The sequence below is a fragment of the Phalaenopsis equestris genome, unplaced genomic scaffold (assembly GCF_001263595.1).
Source record: "Phalaenopsis equestris unplaced genomic scaffold, ASM126359v1 Scaffold000421, whole genome shotgun sequence".
NCBI lineage: Eukaryota > Viridiplantae > Streptophyta > Magnoliopsida > Asparagales > Orchidaceae > Phalaenopsis > Phalaenopsis equestris.
In genome coordinates, this window is record NW_018164862.1 from 901,631 (window position 1) to 919,866 (window position 18,236).

An 18,236-nucleotide genomic window follows, 5' to 3' on the forward strand; every position below is an offset into this window, starting at 1 on the left:
GTTACTGTTTTCTTCGCCCTATTATTTTCTCAACAGAAAGTTTAGGTGTGAGATATGTAAATTTTCCCTTCAATTAATTATTTGTGTGAAAGAGATAATAGCAATTGTCCTGATTGAAAATGTCATTACCTTGTACTCTTGGATTCATTTTTGAAATTCCTGTTCTCATTTTTTGCTGGAATTTGAGCTGCAAAATCTGTCTTTTTGGTTGAATGAGTGGTTGAATGAACATTTGTTCTCTGATCGACATTACAGGTTTTTACATTCAGCACCATATAGTCACGCCCAAGAAGCATTTGAAGCTGCTAAATCTGCTAACGATCTCAACGCCATCGCAGGCATCTTAGCTCATTATCCTTATCACATCGAATCTCTGCTCACATTTGCTGAGGTCTTCAAATTTTCAGGTGAGCACCAGTCATCAGCTGATGTACTCGCCAAGTGTTTATTCGCACTGGAATGTGCATGGCATCCACTATTTAGTCCAATGCAGACCAACTCCCAACTAAAATACATTCATGATACGAATAAGCCGTTCTTCTCCGCTCTTTTCTCTCACATGAAAAATCTAGACAGACGAGGTTGTCATCGATCCGCGCTCGAAGTCTGCAAGTTTCTGTTGTCTCTCGATTATGATGACCCAAAGGGTGCTCTACTTTGCATCGATTATTTCTCTTTAAGAGCGCAAGAGTATCGTTGGTTGGAAGAATTTGTTGACGAGTATAGAAGCGATAACTCGTTATGGTTGTTCCCTAATTTCTCGTATTCTCTTGCGTTTGCTCGCTTTTTTATGGAGCGTGAGTCATCATCATCCGGTGAGTCTGCTGGGCAGACGGAGAAGGCTTCGTCGACTGAACTTATGAAGCAAGCATTGATGCTTCACCCTTTGGTTCTGCAGAAGTTGGTTGCGAAGGCCCCTTTAAAAGATTCAATATGGACCCAAATATTAAAGAATTCATTTTTTGGATCTGCGAAAGCTGGAAGCCCCACATTGGAGCACCTAATCAGCATATATGCGGAGCGAAGTTATCTTATATGGAGGTTACCAGAACTGCAAAATTTGTTGAAAGAAGCAGCTCTGCAAGTAATTGAATCTTTTAAAGAGAGTAGCAGTGAAGCCAAGGATTGGGCTTGTGTCCGGAAGGAGGCTTTCTCTTCGGAGAAAAATGAGTAAGTCCTTTATGTACTTTATTTTTAGAACTGTTAATTTCCCATTGCATGTTTAAACCTATTGGATTTAGAGGCCCTTTCGTATAGTTGTTTTATTAATTGATTTTGTTTGGAGGGCTCATGATATTTGTACATTATTAGCAATTTTCCGTAAATTCCTGTTAATAACACTAATGGGCTGTTTTGGGTACAACTAGGATTTAGTAAATCGTGTAAATTCATATTTATTATGGCTTGGAGGCTTTCAAACCTGAAATTTTGCTCGTTCTGACAGATGTTAAATGATTAGATACCACATTGTTGATTTAGACAAACATATTTATTTATTAATGCTTGGAGGCTTTCAAACCTAAAAAATTTGCTCGGCCAGACTGATGTTAAATGATTAAATCCCATACATTTTCATCATTTTTTATTTAGACAAAGGGCGAAAACAGATAATTTGTAAATTGTTAACTCCTTATTTCTCCAATATTCACATAAATGTGAGATTTAGCTTAAAATAGAAGGAAGTTGGGATTCCAGAAGGTAGTAGAATTTTTGTAGCTGAAAAATTATTTGGCAAATTTTAGTATAATTTCTGACTAAATCATACAACCAAGCAGCCTTGTGATGGGATTTACTGAGAATACTTTATTGAAACGTCTTATTTAAATAGTCAGAGTTATTAGGAAGATTTACATACATACCACTCAACCCCTATGTATTTGCATATCTAACACGCATATCTAACACCTAAACTTCAACTAAACTTCAATTTTTTACATATATATATATGCCATCTGACCTTTGCTAGAAAAGTTAATTTTCATTTTCTAAACTTTAAAATGGTAACTGATGAAAATTTTTGGTGGCTTAAATGTAATGGACATGTAAATACATAGGAATTGGGTGGTATTTATATAAATGCCCCTATATTTTATTGACCTCCTTTCTTAAGTACTGTTTGGTGATATGCAGATATTCTCATCTTCTGGTCTCGGACTTCTCTGATACAATTCCAACGATTCCGCCCGAGGAGTTGCGCCAGTTTATGGTTGGACCGCATTTAGAAGAGATCCATCCTGGCGGCGAAGGGGACGCAAATCCACAGGTAGCTCATGCTACCCATGAAGTTGCTGGCCGCAATGCAGCAGTTGTTTTCTTGGAGTCTTTGTTGCCATGGGTTCATTATGGAGAGAGACGGGCTCATGGGGAAGAAGAAGATCAAAATAGACAATGAACAACATTTAATGCTACCTGGTATGGTAAGCCACAACTCTTTTTTCAGTTCTGCTTTAATTTTGTTTTCATGCCAATATGCAATTTTTATCTGAAACATTTTCAAGTTCATAAGATGCAATAATTAAAAAATTCGAATGTGGATGATCTTGTACTAAAGAGAAACATGAGGTTTTTGGGTCCAAAGTTATGTTTTGTTTATGGCAATGAAATGGTAAAATAAATCCTTTCAAAGCGAAGTTGAGGGATTGAAGTACCTTTTTTTTAATATTAAAAATGTAAGATAGCTGAAATGTTCAGATATATTCGAAAAAGAGTAATTGATTCAGCTTTAAATGTCCAAATGGATGTAGCTATGAGATTTGATTATTTCTACTTTGCATAAACTTGAGCTGTAATCAAAATTTCATTTAATGAAGAAGGGTGCTATAAATTTGGAAGATTTACATACATACCTCTCAATGTCTGTGTATTTACATATCTAACTCGCTGCTAAACTTCAATTTTTACATATATGCAACCTTATCTATTCATGAGATGGTGTATTTCACTTTCATTTAATGAAGAAGGGTGTTATTAATTTGGAAGATTTACATACATGCCTCTCAATTTCTATGTATTTACATATCTAGCTCGCTCCTAAATTTTAATTTTTACATAAATGCCACTTTATCTATGAATGATATGGTGTATTTCACTTTTTAAAAGTAGAAATAGTGATATTTTTTATGTGTTATGAAAGATTTGGGTGGTATAAATGTAGAAAGTACAGTTATATCAATTCATAGGAATTGGGATGTATGTATATAAATGCCCCCTAAAAATTTTAGTAACAAACTTAACGCTAAACTCGAGCGCTTTTGTATAATTTTGTCAGACCCTGTTGTTTTGTCAGGCGCCAACTGGTGGCACTCGTAGAATAGTCCAAAACTGAGGTTTTTTGTTTAGGGTTATATATATTATGAGAGGTAGAGAGGTAGAGAAACAGGATGGCATTAGCCTTCTGATGAACTTCTGTTTGTTTTAATAATAGCCTGTTCAAAAGTTGTTATAGGAAAAGCTGTGTTTTTAAAGCAGGTTGGGTTTAGCCTTCTCTTCTCGGTTCAAAGTGAATAAACTTTAGGAGCATTTACATATATAGCATAAAAAATCTCACTTTCTTTTAAAGAGTGAAATGTCTTTTTATGCAGTGACAGATTTATATTTGAATCTTGATTTGCCCATGAATATAATACAAGCACATTCGCATAAGTTTTTTTACCTTTATGTCACAAATCTTTCATATCGCATAAAAAAACTCACTTTCGTTTAAAGAGTGAAATATGTCTTTATGTGGTGAGAGATGTATATTTGAATCCTGATTGCCCATGATCACAACTTTAATAAATAAAGCATAATAGAGGGAGAGAGAGAGAGATGAGTGAACAATAATGAACATGAATATATTTTATTTATCATTCTCTCATAAAATGGTGTCATTGTTTATGGGAGAGATGCTATAATATAGTGACATTATATTTATGTCACTATTTTAATGAGGACAGTATATGATATTATAGGTATTTTATATATATGAGTCTACTGATCAGTTGTTCTCTGGCTCGATCAGTTGAGTTTGATTGACTTTAGGGTTAGCAAGATTGACTTAACCGACTATGTTTTGCTAATTGGTTGATCTAATCTTGTTGTCGACCATCCATCCATTGATAAGGAGTTCTTGTCAACGGAATGCGATTAGACTATCAGATAGAGGGTGAATCATCATAACTCGATAGATAGCTCATTCTTTGACAAAAAAAACATGTGGGATAACTATAAGACTGTTATATTCTCAATTCTTGGTTATTGATGAGAAACCTTAGAGACATTCATGGGACTACTAGTGATATTAAGGAATTGAGTTTTTTTCTCGGGTTGAATCAACCGGAAAGTAAGTTGTTGTCTTCGGTTAATTTTCTTATAGTGATTAACTTGAATGTTTGTTTGTTTTATTTTAGTTTGATTGGTTCAAATTCAGATCGATCAATCGTCTTTTTTATCCTTCTCCTGACTCAATCGGCCTTCGACTTGGCACAGACGACTACATTTGATGAAAAAGTGGACTTTCTTGTCTTCTATCGATGGGCCACTTTTTTCGTACTTCCTTCTTTCTAGACCATTAGATCTCCTCTAGATTAACACTGACACATTTTTAATGTACAATATTAGAGTTTAAGTGTTTGATACATTAACACATAGAAATTGAGTGACTTGCGTGTAAATCTTTCTAAAATTTATTAGAAGATAACTTCATTTATACGCATGCTCCAAATTTGTACTCAAGATGGAGGGAAAAGTGGTGGTTAGCCTTATGGGAGAGAATGAATTGTGTGAAGTTATGAATTTGAATCAATGGACAAGATTAATTGTTTATCTTTTAAAAAAATGTACGCTTTAAAAATATTTCATAGTTTAATTTATATTCTTTATTTAATTTTAATTTCAAATTAATTCAATCATTTTTTCTTAAAAATTTAAAAAAAAAAATTGAAGTATGGAGTGGCGACATTAAAATATAATACAATTTTTTTATGCAGATTACCCTTGGACGATAAAAGATAATTTTATATTACTTAATTTATCTCATTAGCCATCTTTCTCATAGTGCATAAATCCCCATATAATATAACATTCCAACTGGTTTTGCAAACGGCTAATGAAATAATAGCCAGGATGATTTATACAACGCAATTCTTATAAAAATCCCCATTAACTGTAAATGTACAGACAGCTTAAGAAGTAAATTAAATTACTCATCAACAAAATTGATAGCAAATGGAATTGGTATTTTTCTGAATATCATTGATTCCCCTGCTGTAACTTACATTCATATTGACTTCATATAATTTCAGCTAATTAAATTAAATATATTAGTGTGTTTTTTTAATGTTTTTACTATATTGTTTAATCTTTCTTTTTTTTTTTAATTACATTTCCGAATAACCCATTGCTCAATTTAACCAAGTCTTTCAATTGATAACATATGTTGTAAATTAGTATCTAAACATTATAGTAGGGAATGATTGATAACAGAATAAAATCATTCCAGTCCGAATATAAAAATGTTGAAATGTTTTCAGAACAAAAGTTTTCATTCAAAAAGCTACAAATGAGCTGAAAAGAAGATAACTAAACTGCTAATAGGTCTCTCTCTACCAAACACTTCAAAACCTGAAAAGATCATAATTGATGCATATATATGATCTTTAACACAGATTTGAGATCTTTCATTTTAATCAAATGCTTCATCATCATCATCTGGAAGAGGTTGTGCAGCTGCATCAATAAGCTCTTTCTCATGGCTGTCAAACAAATTAAAGAACAATGACTACATAATCATCCAAAAAAATAGCTAAAATAATCTCTAAAAAAATAAATAATAAGGTGGTTAGCTAAAACTTACAGCTGTTGTTGAGCAAGATCAATATGGACTTCAGGAGGAGCAAGAGCTGGGGATTCAACAAAGTGGAGATTTGGATCCCTGCAAAAATAGTATAATAATAGTCAATATTTTTTAAAATGATAAAGGGATTTTAGAAGATTATATAATATATAAAGTAGTGATTTTCAGTACCCAGCAAGTTTTCTAGCCAAATAAAGGAAGGGTTTCTCAAAATTATAATTGCTTTTGGCTGAGATTTCATAGTACTGGAGATTCTTCTTCCTGTGGAAAGTGACCATCTTTGCCTTCACTTGTCTGTTCTTCACATCCACTTTGTTTCCACATAGAACAATTGGAATGTTCTCACAAACTCTGAGAGGAATCAATATAATATGGCTTATAAGATTAAAGTGAATTATCGAATCAAATTGGGGTTATTATAGTTCTCCTCTCCTGCAAACTTACCTGCAGAGATCTCTGTGCCATGTAGGAACATTTTTGTATGTAAGGCGGGCCGTCACATCAAACATAATAATGGCACATTGTCCATGGATGCTGAAAATAAATAATCATTGGGTTAGCTGATGAATCATTGGGGTGCGGTTAGAAATTTGAAGAAATACAGGGGCAAAATATCATATATAATATATATATATATGCATGTATGTATATATATATATGCATGTATGTATGTATGGCAACCTATTATTAAGACAAATATCTACCATGTAAGTATATGTAGTGACAAAATATTGGATGCTGCTCCATAAGCACAATCTCCAAAACATCAAATTAACAGTGAAGGTCTCCTAACAAAGTAATAGAATATTGATGGAAGGCAAAACACAGACACAGGCAATGCATAACACTCCACAAACTTCCATTTAATCATAAATAAATGATTTTTATGCAGGACCTTATCAAAATAGGGACTACATAGCATGCACTTAGGGGCTGCAATCTAGCATGCACTTAGGGCAATGTAATGTGATATCTAAGGTAGATTTATGTACATACCACTTAATTCCTATGTATTTACATATCTAACATCTAAACTTCAATTTTTAAATACATGCTAACTTACCCATGCATTTGAAGTGTATTTCACTTTTTAGAAGCTAAAATAGTGATATTTTTTATGTGATTGGAAAGTTGGGGGGTACAAATGTAAAAAAAATAAAGTTTAGTTAGATATGTAAGGATATAGGAATTGGATGGTATCTAAACCTGTAATAGACATCTTTAGATCTCAACTACATTCTCTAAAGCCTGATAATATAATGTTGAAGATAATAATACCGAACCAAGAAATACATATAATCTAGCAGTTAATTACATCTTAAAATACCAAAATACGCAGGTAAATGCCTTGAAAGTTATTGTAAAAGTTTTGAATTTGAGCCTCATTTAAAAATAGGAAGATTTACATGCATACGGCTTAATTCCTATGTATTTACATACCTTACGCCACCTTTACATGTATTTCACCTTTTCTTTAAGTTTAAATATTGTATTTTTGATGTGATATGAAAGATTTGGGTGATATAAATGTAAAAAGGTCAAGTTTAGTAGTCAGATATATAAATAGATAGGAATTGGGTGGTATGTATGTAAATTCCCCTTAATATTGCATTGAGATCTATTAACACTGGGATGTTAATAAAACAGAATGAATCAAACAGCCTATAAACTGAACATGGAGAAAACACCCTACAATTACATGGAATAATGGCTCCGAATAAAGAAGAATGCAAAACCTCTATATTCCATAAATCGCTGCCATAAGTAGATAGAATAATGGCTCCGAATAATTCAGATAATAATCTGATAAAATAATCAAATGAAATGCAAGATAAACCACGGATTAGTTCAAAAAACACAGGAACTCACTAATATCCATCTCTAAGACCTCCAAACTTTTCCTGCCCTGCAGTATCCCAGCAGTAGAATCTGATCTTCCCGCAGTTGGTGTGGAAATCTAGAGGATGCACCTCAACGCCAATGGTAGCTGTAAGATCCCACAAACACACAACAGATAAAAACAGATCAGATTGCAGAAGCTTTAAAAGTAAATATATATGTAATCCAAGAATTGGATTCCTACGTTCGTATTTCTTCTCGAACTCCCCCGTCAAATGCCTCTTCACAAAGGTAGTCTTCCCTGTAAAAGATCCAACAAAAAGCCGAATAAATCGAGAATTTCTATAAAATCTGAGAGCGAAAAGTTAGAATGACGAAAGTATCCTCACCCGTCCCGCCATCGCCGACGATTACAAGCTTGAAGCTAGGGTAATTCACCTGCTGCTGGTTCGGAAGCGCCTGAAATGGAACCAAAGAAATCAAAATCAAAATCAAAATTAAAATTCCTACAAAAAATCGCGCGGTCCGTAATACAAAGCCAAACCCCAGAGGTTAGATTAAAATAAGAAATTAAAAAAAAAAAAAAAAAAAAAGAGACCATTGGTCCTCTTCTTCGCGAGAGCTGGAATGGAAGAAAGGCGAGGGTTTGGTCATTGGGGACGAGGAGCTGAGGTTATTTATTCGGGGGGAGGAGAGAGCGTAGTCGGTCAATATGGCTTTCAAATCACGCGACTATCTCGTCCGTCCGATTTATTCCCCCACAAACCGTACACGTGGGATTCGTATCCGACGTTCGTTTTTTTTCTGATTGCTTGCGTTGTTTTCACGAAGTGCCAGCGTGGTAGACCCTTGTGGTGGGGCCGAGACATGCACTGGAATAATAAGATAAAGGTTGGTTGTTTTTTTTAGAAATAAAGGAGAATTAGTAAAGAAAAAAAAATACATTTTATTATAGAAATATTTGGATGCATATCATTCAATTACTATATATTTTTATAATGCACTTTAAAATATTTGAAAAGCTCGATTATATTTATTTAAATAAATAAATGAATTTGAATAATTTTTAAAACTTCGAAGCTTAAATAAGATGAACATGAACATAGACTTTTTCGTTTATATTCAATTGTTGTTTAATAAGTACCTTATTAAATACTCAATGTTAAGTTTGATAATAATTTGTATTATATATATGATATATTATTTAAATGAAAATTAATTAGTTACAATTTATTTAATTATAAATTTAATAGTAACAATACTATATCAATAATACTTTTAGTTTACTTATATATTTATTTTATTAATAAGTGTAATAATTTAGAATGATATATAAAGTGTTAATAATATTTTTCTTAGAAAGTTTTCACAACTTTGAATGTAATGAGTTAATTTTTTATGACCATCACATCGCAATTGCCAGTAACATTAATGTGGATTGGTTTATTGCAATAATTCCTGAATAATATGATTAAGTAAATGATCATTCCTATAACTTTTAAGATCAATTGAATACTTCCACTTATAAAATTTGAGTTAGTAAAGTCTCATTCATAAGAATTTTGTAGCCAAATAGTAAAGTTTAAAGATTTTAGATTTTATAATCGACAATTTAGTAGCTCGATTAGATTTGTAAATTTATTTATTAAATTTTTATAGGAAAATATAGTTTCTTGTTTGAATTTCTTAGCTCGTTTAAATACTCGTTTAGTTGTCATAAACAAATCAAGTTCAAACATTGAAAAAGCTAAGCAAATCAAGCTTCAACAACGCATGAAAACTCAACACAAGCTCTAGCTGAATTTTAACAACTTATAATTATATCAAGCAAACATATATCCAATTTCTCTTCCAACTTAAGATTGATTCCACTGAATTTAAATTTTTTTGCAGCAAGCACCGTCTATAAATTTATATAGCATCTAGTTTAATTTAAAAAGAAAATCAAAATTGATCAAACATTTAAAAAATGCTTGATGCAAGTCTTTTTACCCACAACTCATCGGAAGCATCAATTGTTTGTTTCACCGGATATCACCCCAAGCCTGTTGACTCTCGTTTCAATTTTTCAGATTTTACAGTCCTTCTTGAGGTGATCCCACTTGTTTTTTAATTGCACATACTATACTCTCTATCTGTACTTTCTTTGAATTTTCTGATAATATTATGTCAGTTTTCTTTATTATAATAGGTTGTAGACATATTTCTCAGATTGATCTTCTTGAGGCAAAGATCACAAAATATTTTTGTTTCTTCTCCCACATTGTAGGTGAGCCAACATCTTTGGTCTTAACCATTATTTTACTATGATGAAATAAAGTAATTAACATAAATATAAATGCCACAATATTGTAAAATAAAGAAAAATTGTAATGCCTCAATATCATCGTCACAACCTTCGCAACAACACAACACGTACAAAGCCCCGAAATATTGCTATTCACAAATCCAATACCAAATTCCTCACTGAAATATCAAAGTTCATAAAGATATTTAAATTCCCCATAATATAAGCATCAAAAGAAATCGAACAGACCACATATAGGGGACCCGAAGCATTGTTAACAAGGTAAAGCACCAATAATCCAAAGATCAATGCAAAACACCAATACAAGCAAAATTACATTGAAGGCATAAACCAAAACAAGTTTGGATGCAACATGAAGCATAAAAAACACATAACCGAGCATATTAAACAGAAAACCACAAAACATGAGCAAACAACGAACCACCAAAATCGAGCTAAAAGATGAAACCAACCATCATAATGTTCACATCTACACATAGAAGAGAGAAAAATGTGAAGAATGGAGAAGACGGGAAGAAGAGGGAACACCACACAACCACCAAACCGAGCTGAAGAAAGAGGAGATGAGAGAATACACAACTTAACGGAAGAACCACGAACCGACATAATCACAAACCAAAGTGATTTATCAAATTGAAGGACACATCCACCACACAAAGCATATAGTGCACAAACCACCAAAATTCGAGCGGAAGGAAAGAGCGGGATAGAGAGAAGAATGTAAGGTTCACCAGAACAATCACTCGTAACTGAAAATAACCAAACGTAAAAACACCTAGCCATCAGAGCCATCAATCCACATGAGAGAGATATCTAGGGCAGAAGAATAACAGGAGAGGGTGTGTGGGCGAAAGACATTGAGGAAACACGAGAAGAGGGGTCGCAGGGTAAATATACTCGCGGTTGAGAGATGAGAAATACGGGCTGCGGGATCGAACCTGCGACTGCATTTTAAGGAAATTTTTAAAAAATGTCGCCCTGATGCGAAAATCAAACACACAAATTTACGTTTTTGGGCTGCTCCTTAATAAAAACGCGTCGTCAAAGAGGCTTTATATTGACATAATTTTTTTTTACATTAAAAAAGAGCATGTAGGAAGAACAAAAAGAAGATAAATAATAAAAAAGAGAGAAAAAATAAGATAAACAATTTTTTATTTAAATCTATTTTTTTTCTTAATTTGTTAATTAACGAGCTCTCAAAGATCCAAAACAAAAAAATAGAATCATGTTTCTTCTCTTTATAAAAAAGTATATCAAAACAAAATGGTAATTTTAAATTGAAAATGAAATTATTAAATTTACTTTCTCAGACAGCCACACACACAAGTATATATATATATATATGATGGATCCACGAGAAGGACAATCTAGGGTTTACGGTTCTCCTCCTCGGCACCTAACGTGTTGCCGACGCCTACAAATATATCTCTCTTGTCCTATTTGAGTGTTCCCTTCCTGTGGAGGTCGAATCCAGCCGGCTGTAATCTCGAGCTCTGCGGCATCCTTCGGCTGCAGACATCCCCAAACTTCTTTCCACTTCACCATCAGAATTTATAGGCTAAAATGGTTGAGCTCCTGTTCGAGGATATCTTCACGGTGACCAGAATCGATCCTGATGGCAAAAAGTTCGATAAAGGTATCAGACTCTTAGATTTCCTCCATTTCCCGTCATTTTAGAACTGTTTCGCCGGACAGTTAAGTTAGAATTTTCAATTGCAACTTGTTTTTAATTTCTTAGATTAGTTAAAACGCAATTTGGCGTGGGAAATTATTGTTGAATTGGTATGATAGACTGTGCGATGATGCTATTCCTTAATGGATGGGTTGCAGTGTCTAGGATTGAAGCACGGAGTGAGCAGTTTGATATGTACATGCAATTAGATGTGAATTCGGAGCTTTATCCACTTCATGTTGGGGAAAAATTCACAATGGTTCTTGCTTCAACTCTCAATTTCGATGGAACACCTGACTCCGGTTATTTCATGCAGGTTTGTGGCCATATTTTGAAAATTATATAATGCTGGTAAACATCAGAGGGGTTGATGATGATTGCCTTTATGAAATGAAGTTTTTCATTGGCAATGCATGAAGTAAAATTTTCTTAGTTCTGGTGCTGATCTGCATGTTGTTGCTGAGAATAATATGTAGTCTAGAAAAACAGCTCTTCAAATGTATAAATACCAACATAATTCTTATGTATCTACACAGCTCACCCATGAACTTGCATATTGACATACATAAGAAGTATGCAAATTTCACTATCTAGAAATGTTTGATATTGTGACTTTCGTTGAAAGACATGGCAAGTTGTTTGAAATTATAACTTGATTCCGAACATTTGTAAAGATTACATGGAGCTTTCGTAAGAAACAGGTTCATGATTTTAATTGACGACATTTCTTTCTGTTCCCAAGCTGTGGTATACCATACCCCAATGATTTGCACATTACATGAAGCTTTCTTTGAAAAGATAGATTCATGATTTCCAGTAACTTCATTTCTTTGTAGACTATAAGCTTTTACATGCAAATCACCAATGAAAATAAATAATTGGTTCGGGTCTTTGAAAGCTCGCATTGTATTAGAAATAGCCACTCTTAAATTGATGGAGTAAAATTGGCAAATAGTGCTCAAATATTCGAATGCAAGTGTTCTGCTGTGCACTGTATTATCTGTATGGTCGAAATTGGTGATGGACCATAGAGAAACTCTCAAAAAAATCCTTCTTTTAGGGCGTTGAAGCTTATTTTAATTGGTTTCGTGTGACGAGAAGCATAGCAGACCAGCATAGAAACAAGTTTTTGCACTTAAATTCACCATCACCAACTTTATTGGATATATTATATAATAAATACATAATATAAATTGTTGAAAAGTAACTAAGGTCTGGTGGAATTAGCAGCCTTAGGATTATTAAGTAAGGATATCCTCAAGATTTAGCTAGTGACATACCCTTTTATTGAAATCCAGGATATAGCTATTTTTATATTTTGTTAAGTTATATTTAATAGTATAAAAATATTTTTCTGAGAGAGAAAGTGAGAGATAGAGAGAGAGAGAGGGGCTGCAACACACACATGCACTATGATATGCTGCTCTTGTTTACAGAACTTTCTTTTGAAGCTGTGACTCTTTTGTTATCTGATACTTAAGGAGCAGTTTGGGATCACTTTTGATTTTTATTTCATTCTTTTAAATTTGGTTTTGTTTATGTTTTTACATAAAATGAAACATAGTTGGTATGTTATGACATAATTATTCTTTACAGCATTCAAAATAACCTTTTTAAGTGTTTTAAAAATTAATTACTTTATTTTTAAAAATAAAAAACAGAAACGTACAAAAAAATGTACTAAATGAACATGTTTTTAAAATGATATAAAAAATAAAAAACTCAACAAGCTCTTAATGTTTCATCATCTTCTCGTCATAATCTCCCTTCTGTTCTTCTTAACTTCTACTCATCTATGGCAAATCAAGGCTTAGGCTTCTTTATGCGGTTAATATGATGCAATTTCATGGCATTCAATGGATCATTGCGACAAAGGACAAGTAAATCACCAACTATTCCCCAAATCCTTCCCACCTTTGCTGGGTTTGCGATATAGAAATGTTTTGAATAAATCATTGCTATTTGAGGTTAATTAGTTTCCAAACATTATCACAATTAGCAGCTCCCATAACCTTATTCCATGACTTGATTTTAAATCCTCTTTCACTCTGCTTCAGATTTCTCATTTATGAAACTTTTTTTTTATTATTTTCTCTTGTTTCAGGGACAGAAGAAGTCACTTGCAGACAAATATGAGTATGTTATGCATGGCAAACTCTATAAGATTTCAGAAGAGAGCGCCGGTGGCCCTGATATAAAAGTGTACGTTTTTCTTTCTTAAATCTCTTCATTACTGCAATTTTCTCTTGGGACATTTGCTTGCATTGGTACCCATATGTAAATGCCTTAAAATTAAGTGGTTATGTATGTAAATTTTTTTATTTGGAAAGCAGAGGATGCTTACCTTATCCATTGTCATTTTTGGTGGCAGAGAGATTTATGTGTCATTTGGCGGTCTTCTAATGTTGCTGAAGGGGGATCCCTCAAATGCAGCCAACTTTGAACTGGACCAGAGGCTATTCCTACTCATTAGGAAAGTCTAATCAAACCTATATTTAGCCTTAATAATTAATTATTATTATGTAATTCTAAGATGAGAACAAACTTAGTGTTTATGGAAGGCTTCTTGAACTGTTGTTTTATGTAAATTTTGGTACCTTATATCTGTTGGTCATGCGTCTCTGCCTTTGCATTGGAAAATAGGGATCATGCTTTTATGATCATTGGATTTATTTAAATAAAGCTGATCATTATAAAAAATTTATTAGATTTTTTGAAGAATATCTTGCTCAGGAATGAATGGCTTCATATTTTGAAGCTCACTACTTGCCATTAACAACATAAATTTTTTTATTTATTTCTCAGAATCTCTTGTTTATGTACGTGTTATTATAGTTTTATCTGTTTTAATATCCTATATTTAAATTTCTATATTAATTTATTTTATATTTTAATATTTAAAATATTATCAGGTTTTAACTTAGTTTGAAATTTCTGCTCTACTTCGCATAGAGCAGCTTTTGTTACTCCTACGTTCATTTATCGATTTATTTTGTATATATCATCACAGAAAAAAAAAAAAAAAAAAAAAAAAACCCGATTTTAAAACCTTCCCATATTTTTATAATTTTAGGAGAAAAATTTTCATACTCTATATGTGGACTCCACTAATATGCCGTTTGTGTGCTACATTGGAGTGTTATTTGAGTGGAACTGCGGATGTTATTGGAGGTTATTGTAAAGTTATTAGAGTATTAACTTCAATAACGTAGTAATTTATCCCTTGATAATACCTCAATAATCTCTGCGGTTTAATTGTAATAAACCCCCAATAATTCTGTAATAACCTTCGCGGTTTTATTTTAATAACCCCTGCAATAACCTCTAAATAGCTTCTACAGTTTTACTTCAATAATTTCCTAATAACTTCCGCGGTTTTCTTCAACAATCCCCCAATAATCTTCGTTATGTAATACATATGACGGCATATTATTGGAGTTCGCACTCAGAGCTGTTTTTGAACTCCGTATGAAAAATGTTCTCTAATTAAAGACCTACTTTCGCCCACACCACCAAGTTAAAATGTTAGAAAATTAATACTATTTCTAATACTCTAAATTATATAAAAAATATGAACAAAACTAATTATCTAAAAATATTTAAGTAGGCATTTCTGATATGGTTAAGGAGGACGCAACTTTTTATTAACCTTTATATCATGACATAATATAATGTGCTTAGACAAACAATTCAAGATTGAGCACAATGTTAAGAGTACATATATATATGGATGGCTAAAGGCCAGCAAAAGAATGAGGTCCAGAACTTTCCCTCCAAAGGTTCCCACACCCACACATTAGAATCAAATCCCAATCCATTTTATGCTCTCTGCTCAGAGGAGCGCTTCTCTCCTCCCACTCGATAAAAAGCAGTGGAGAGGGACGAACAGTTCGAGATGCTCATTACGACAACGGCCTCGATCTACCGCTCCTGCCTCTCTTTCTTCTGCTCACCTTCTTCCCCCTCTTCCAAAACTCTGATCTCCTCTCTCCTACCGAGCAACATCAGCTTCCGATCCGGACTCTTGGGTTCTTCCTCACTCGTCCGGCGGAGGCGGGGCCACCATAGCTGGCGAGCGGCTTCGGCGTCGAAGGAGGTCATGCAAGTCGCGGCGAAGAGGCTGGAGAATCCCGACGAGCTTATCGATTCGGTCGAGACCTTCATATTTGATTGCGATGGTTGGTTACTGTTTCTTCCCTTCTTCTCTGCTACCCTCATTTGCTTTTTACCGTGTCAATTCTCGTGTATTGAGTTGCGTTTTTTTTTTTTTCATGTATCGATTCGGTCGAGACCTTCGTATTTGATTGCGATGGCTGATTTCTTTTTCTTTCCTTCTTCTCTGTTAGCCTCATTTATTTTTTACCGTACGAATTCTCGTGGATTTGAGTTGCGTTGCTTTCATTTATTGGGTTTTGCAGGAGTGGTGTGGAAGGGGGATAAGTTGATCGACGGGGTTCCCGAAACCCTAGACATGTTACGTTCAAAGGTTTTTTTCGGTTGTTACTTTTAGAGATTTTTAGATTGGTTTCGTTTTGAATGTTTTTAGGTTTTTTCGACTTTCCATTAGGGAACGAGACAGGTGTTTGTAACTAACAATTCAACCAAGTCAAGGAAGCAGTATGGCAAGAAGTTTGAGACATTGGGTCTTAATGTCAGCGAGGTTAGTTGATTTTAGTATGAGTTTGAATTCTTTGACTAACTTGCTGGGTGTTTATATTGTGTTATTTTCACTTTTTCTTTGACTTTATATATTTTGTCCTTCTGTTTTATTATTTTAGGAGGAGATATTTGCATCATCTTTTGCAGCTGCTGCTTATTTGGAGTCCATTGATTTCCCTAAAGATAAAAAGGTGAGGATCTTAGTTTATGCAGCTGTTAGTAAAGAGCAGATACATGGACGGCAAATTGTAATCTCAATTTGTAGTTCCAGTGCCTATCATTCAGTTTTCTTGCTATTTGTATGACATTCTATCCATTTAGGGACTTTAGTAAAGCTTGTATTAGTGTGAAAATTGTAGATCATGTTTACAAAGATGAAGATACTGAGAATTCTTAGGAACATTTTTGTACCAAGCTTATGCTTATGCTGTATTGAAATAGGATTCATGTTATCTGCTAATAGTCAAAGCACAAAAGCACTTATATGTGTAACTCAGAATGTGACTTAATGAGATCAGATTATTGAACACATACAATCACCTTTTTCTTCTTTTTGCTTCTACACTGTCACATACTTTGAGTGGTCTGTTACTATTTCTAATTTATTGTTTCATCAAGCTGATGATTAGCACGTTACCTAAATTCAAAACATACATTCTTCCTGATCATCAAGCGTCCATTGAGTATTAAATCCTTGCAAAATAAGACTGGCAAGTAATTGAAGAGAGGTCACACTCTTTTATGTTCACTTGATCTGTAGCTAGCGCCTAAACCTGCTATTTCTTTGGCTCATTTGCTTCATGAAGTGTATCTCTATTTGCACCCATGTGGCAAGAATTGAGTTAATTTCTTGATTTCCATGGTTGCATTTGGTGTATTTTGGTGGTTCAGGTTCAATTCATGGAAACAATCTTTCTACAGAAGCGGGGAGGCTACAAACATCTACTCCTCTCTAACTCTGTTGTATGAAGCCATGCATCCTTGATAACACTTATGGAGGATTTGCTTCCTTGATTTAGACATTTTATGATACTATAACTGCAACTTTACCACCTTTTAGGCTGTGTAAAATCATATATCAATTCTATTAAAGGGTATCCAGTTACTTATAGCTGTTTGAATATTTATCTTATGATTCATTCATGGAGATTTGTTATTTTTATTATTATGTTCCAGCTTTTTTATACGTTTACACTTTCCTCCTCTTTAGTTATAAAATTTGTTGTGATTTTTTATTAGCTTGATATTTACACAAACAGATGAGAAGTAGTAGCTTACAATCCAAAGTGCTATGTTATTTTTCAAAATTTCAGGTTTATGTGATAGGTGAGGATGGTATTCTTAAGGAGCTGGAGCTTGCTGGATTTCAGTATCTTGGTGGTCCGGTACGTTTATTACACATCAGAATCATCATTACATACTTCTAGATAGTGTAGGTTACCACTGGAGCTTGGTTTTTCTGTTTCAACTTTTACATTTTTGTATTTTTTTAATGTTATGCGTCATGCTGGTATTTAATATTCTATTCAATAATTTTATTATTATTATTATTATTATTTTTTATTGTTGGCTTAAAGTTCAATTAGTTGGAATACATTATATTTCAGGCTGATGGTGAAAAGAAGATAGAGCTAAAACCTGGTTTTCTGATGGAGCATGACAAAAATGTACGCTTCCACTTGCTTATCATTTCATTTTTCAAATCTGACTAAGAAGATCTTTAATTCTGCTTCATTCAGCTATAGGTTATTTCAATGCTATATTTGCCTCAAAGATCTTTTGATTGATATCATTTCAGGTTGGTGCCGTTGTAGTTGGCTTTGATCGATATGTCAACTACTATAAAATCCAGTAAGGTTGCTCATTTTGCAAGATAAGAATAGATAAGAATTGGGTGTTTATGGATGTAAATGCCCCCCCCC

At 33.5% G+C, this 18,236-nt stretch overlaps 4 protein-coding genes across 5 annotated transcripts in view; 3 read left to right on the top strand and 1 right to left on the bottom strand.

Annotated features, from left to right (window-relative positions):
* Positions 1–258: 258 nt before the first annotated feature.
* On the top strand, positions 259–3,001 carry LOC110027236 (transcription factor 25; the record flags this gene model as incomplete). Of its 2 annotated transcripts, XM_020728578.1 has the most annotated exon segments (3): positions 259–1,170; positions 2,131–2,412; positions 2,912–3,001. In XM_020728578.1, coding segments are annotated over 2 exon segments (1,174 nt in total), but the record flags the coding sequence as incomplete, so codon positions are not given.
* A 2,477-nt stretch (positions 3,002–5,478) lies between these two features.
* On the bottom strand, positions 5,479–8,370 carry LOC110027225 (GTP-binding nuclear protein Ran1A). Its single transcript, XM_020728561.1, has 8 exons — positions 8,271–8,370; positions 8,062–8,131; positions 7,917–7,973; positions 7,703–7,820; positions 6,278–6,367; positions 6,005–6,184; positions 5,834–5,911; positions 5,479–5,732 (listed from the first exon to the last, which is right to left on the bottom strand). Exons 1-8 carry the CDS (start codon positions 8,271–8,273, stop codon positions 5,663–5,665), a joined length of 666 nt encoding a protein of 221 aa, XP_020584220.1. The 5' UTR covers positions 8,274–8,370; the 3' UTR covers positions 5,479–5,662.
* Positions 8,371–11,354: 2,984 nt separating this feature from the next.
* Positions 11,355–14,295, top strand: LOC110027243 (DNA-directed RNA polymerases II, IV and V subunit 8B-like). The gene is made up of 4 exons (XM_020728589.1): positions 11,355–11,619; positions 11,814–11,971; positions 13,760–13,857; positions 14,027–14,295. Exons 1-4 carry the CDS (start codon positions 11,547–11,549, stop codon positions 14,136–14,138), a joined length of 441 nt encoding a protein of 146 aa, XP_020584248.1. The 5' UTR covers positions 11,355–11,546; the 3' UTR covers positions 14,139–14,295.
* A 949-nt stretch (positions 14,296–15,244) lies between these two features.
* Positions 15,245–18,236, top strand: part of LOC110027215 (phosphoglycolate phosphatase 1B, chloroplastic-like) — a 4,064-nt gene continuing 1,072 nt past the window's right edge. The window contains exons 1-7 of the mRNA XM_020728547.1: positions 15,245–15,833; positions 16,074–16,141; positions 16,223–16,315; positions 16,434–16,505; positions 17,628–17,699; positions 17,922–17,981; positions 18,113–18,165. Of these exons, the coding sequence (XP_020584206.1) occupies positions 15,551–15,833; positions 16,074–16,141; positions 16,223–16,315; positions 16,434–16,505; positions 17,628–17,699; positions 17,922–17,981; positions 18,113–18,165 (701 nt within the window). The 5' untranslated portion in view covers positions 15,245–15,550. The remainder of the gene's footprint in view (positions 15,834–16,073; positions 16,142–16,222; positions 16,316–16,433; positions 16,506–17,627; positions 17,700–17,921; positions 17,982–18,112; positions 18,166–18,236) is intronic.

Excerpts from the sequence above, each read along its gene's own strand:
- LOC110027243 (XM_020728589.1), top strand. The coding sequence starts at position 11,547 with ATGGTTGAGCTCCTGTTCGAGGATATCTTCACGGTGACCAGAATCGAT. Across the intron at positions 11,972-13,759 it reads ACTCCGGTTATTTCATGCAG|GGACAGAAGAAGTCACTTGC; the intron begins GTTTGTGGCCAT and ends CTCTTGTTTCAG. Across the intron at positions 13,858-14,026 it reads GGTGGCCCTGATATAAAAGT|AGAGATTTATGTGTCATTTG; the intron begins GTACGTTTTTCT and ends TTTTGGTGGCAG.
- LOC110027225 (XM_020728561.1), bottom strand. Across the intron at positions 6,368-7,702 it reads GGTCTTAGAGATGGATATTA|CATCCATGGACAATGTGCCA; the intron begins GTGAGTTCCTGT and ends ATTTATTTTCAG. Across the intron at positions 5,733-5,833 it reads GATCTTGCTCAACAACAGCT|CCATGAGAAAGAGCTTATTG; the intron begins GTAAGTTTTAGC and ends TTTGTTTGACAG.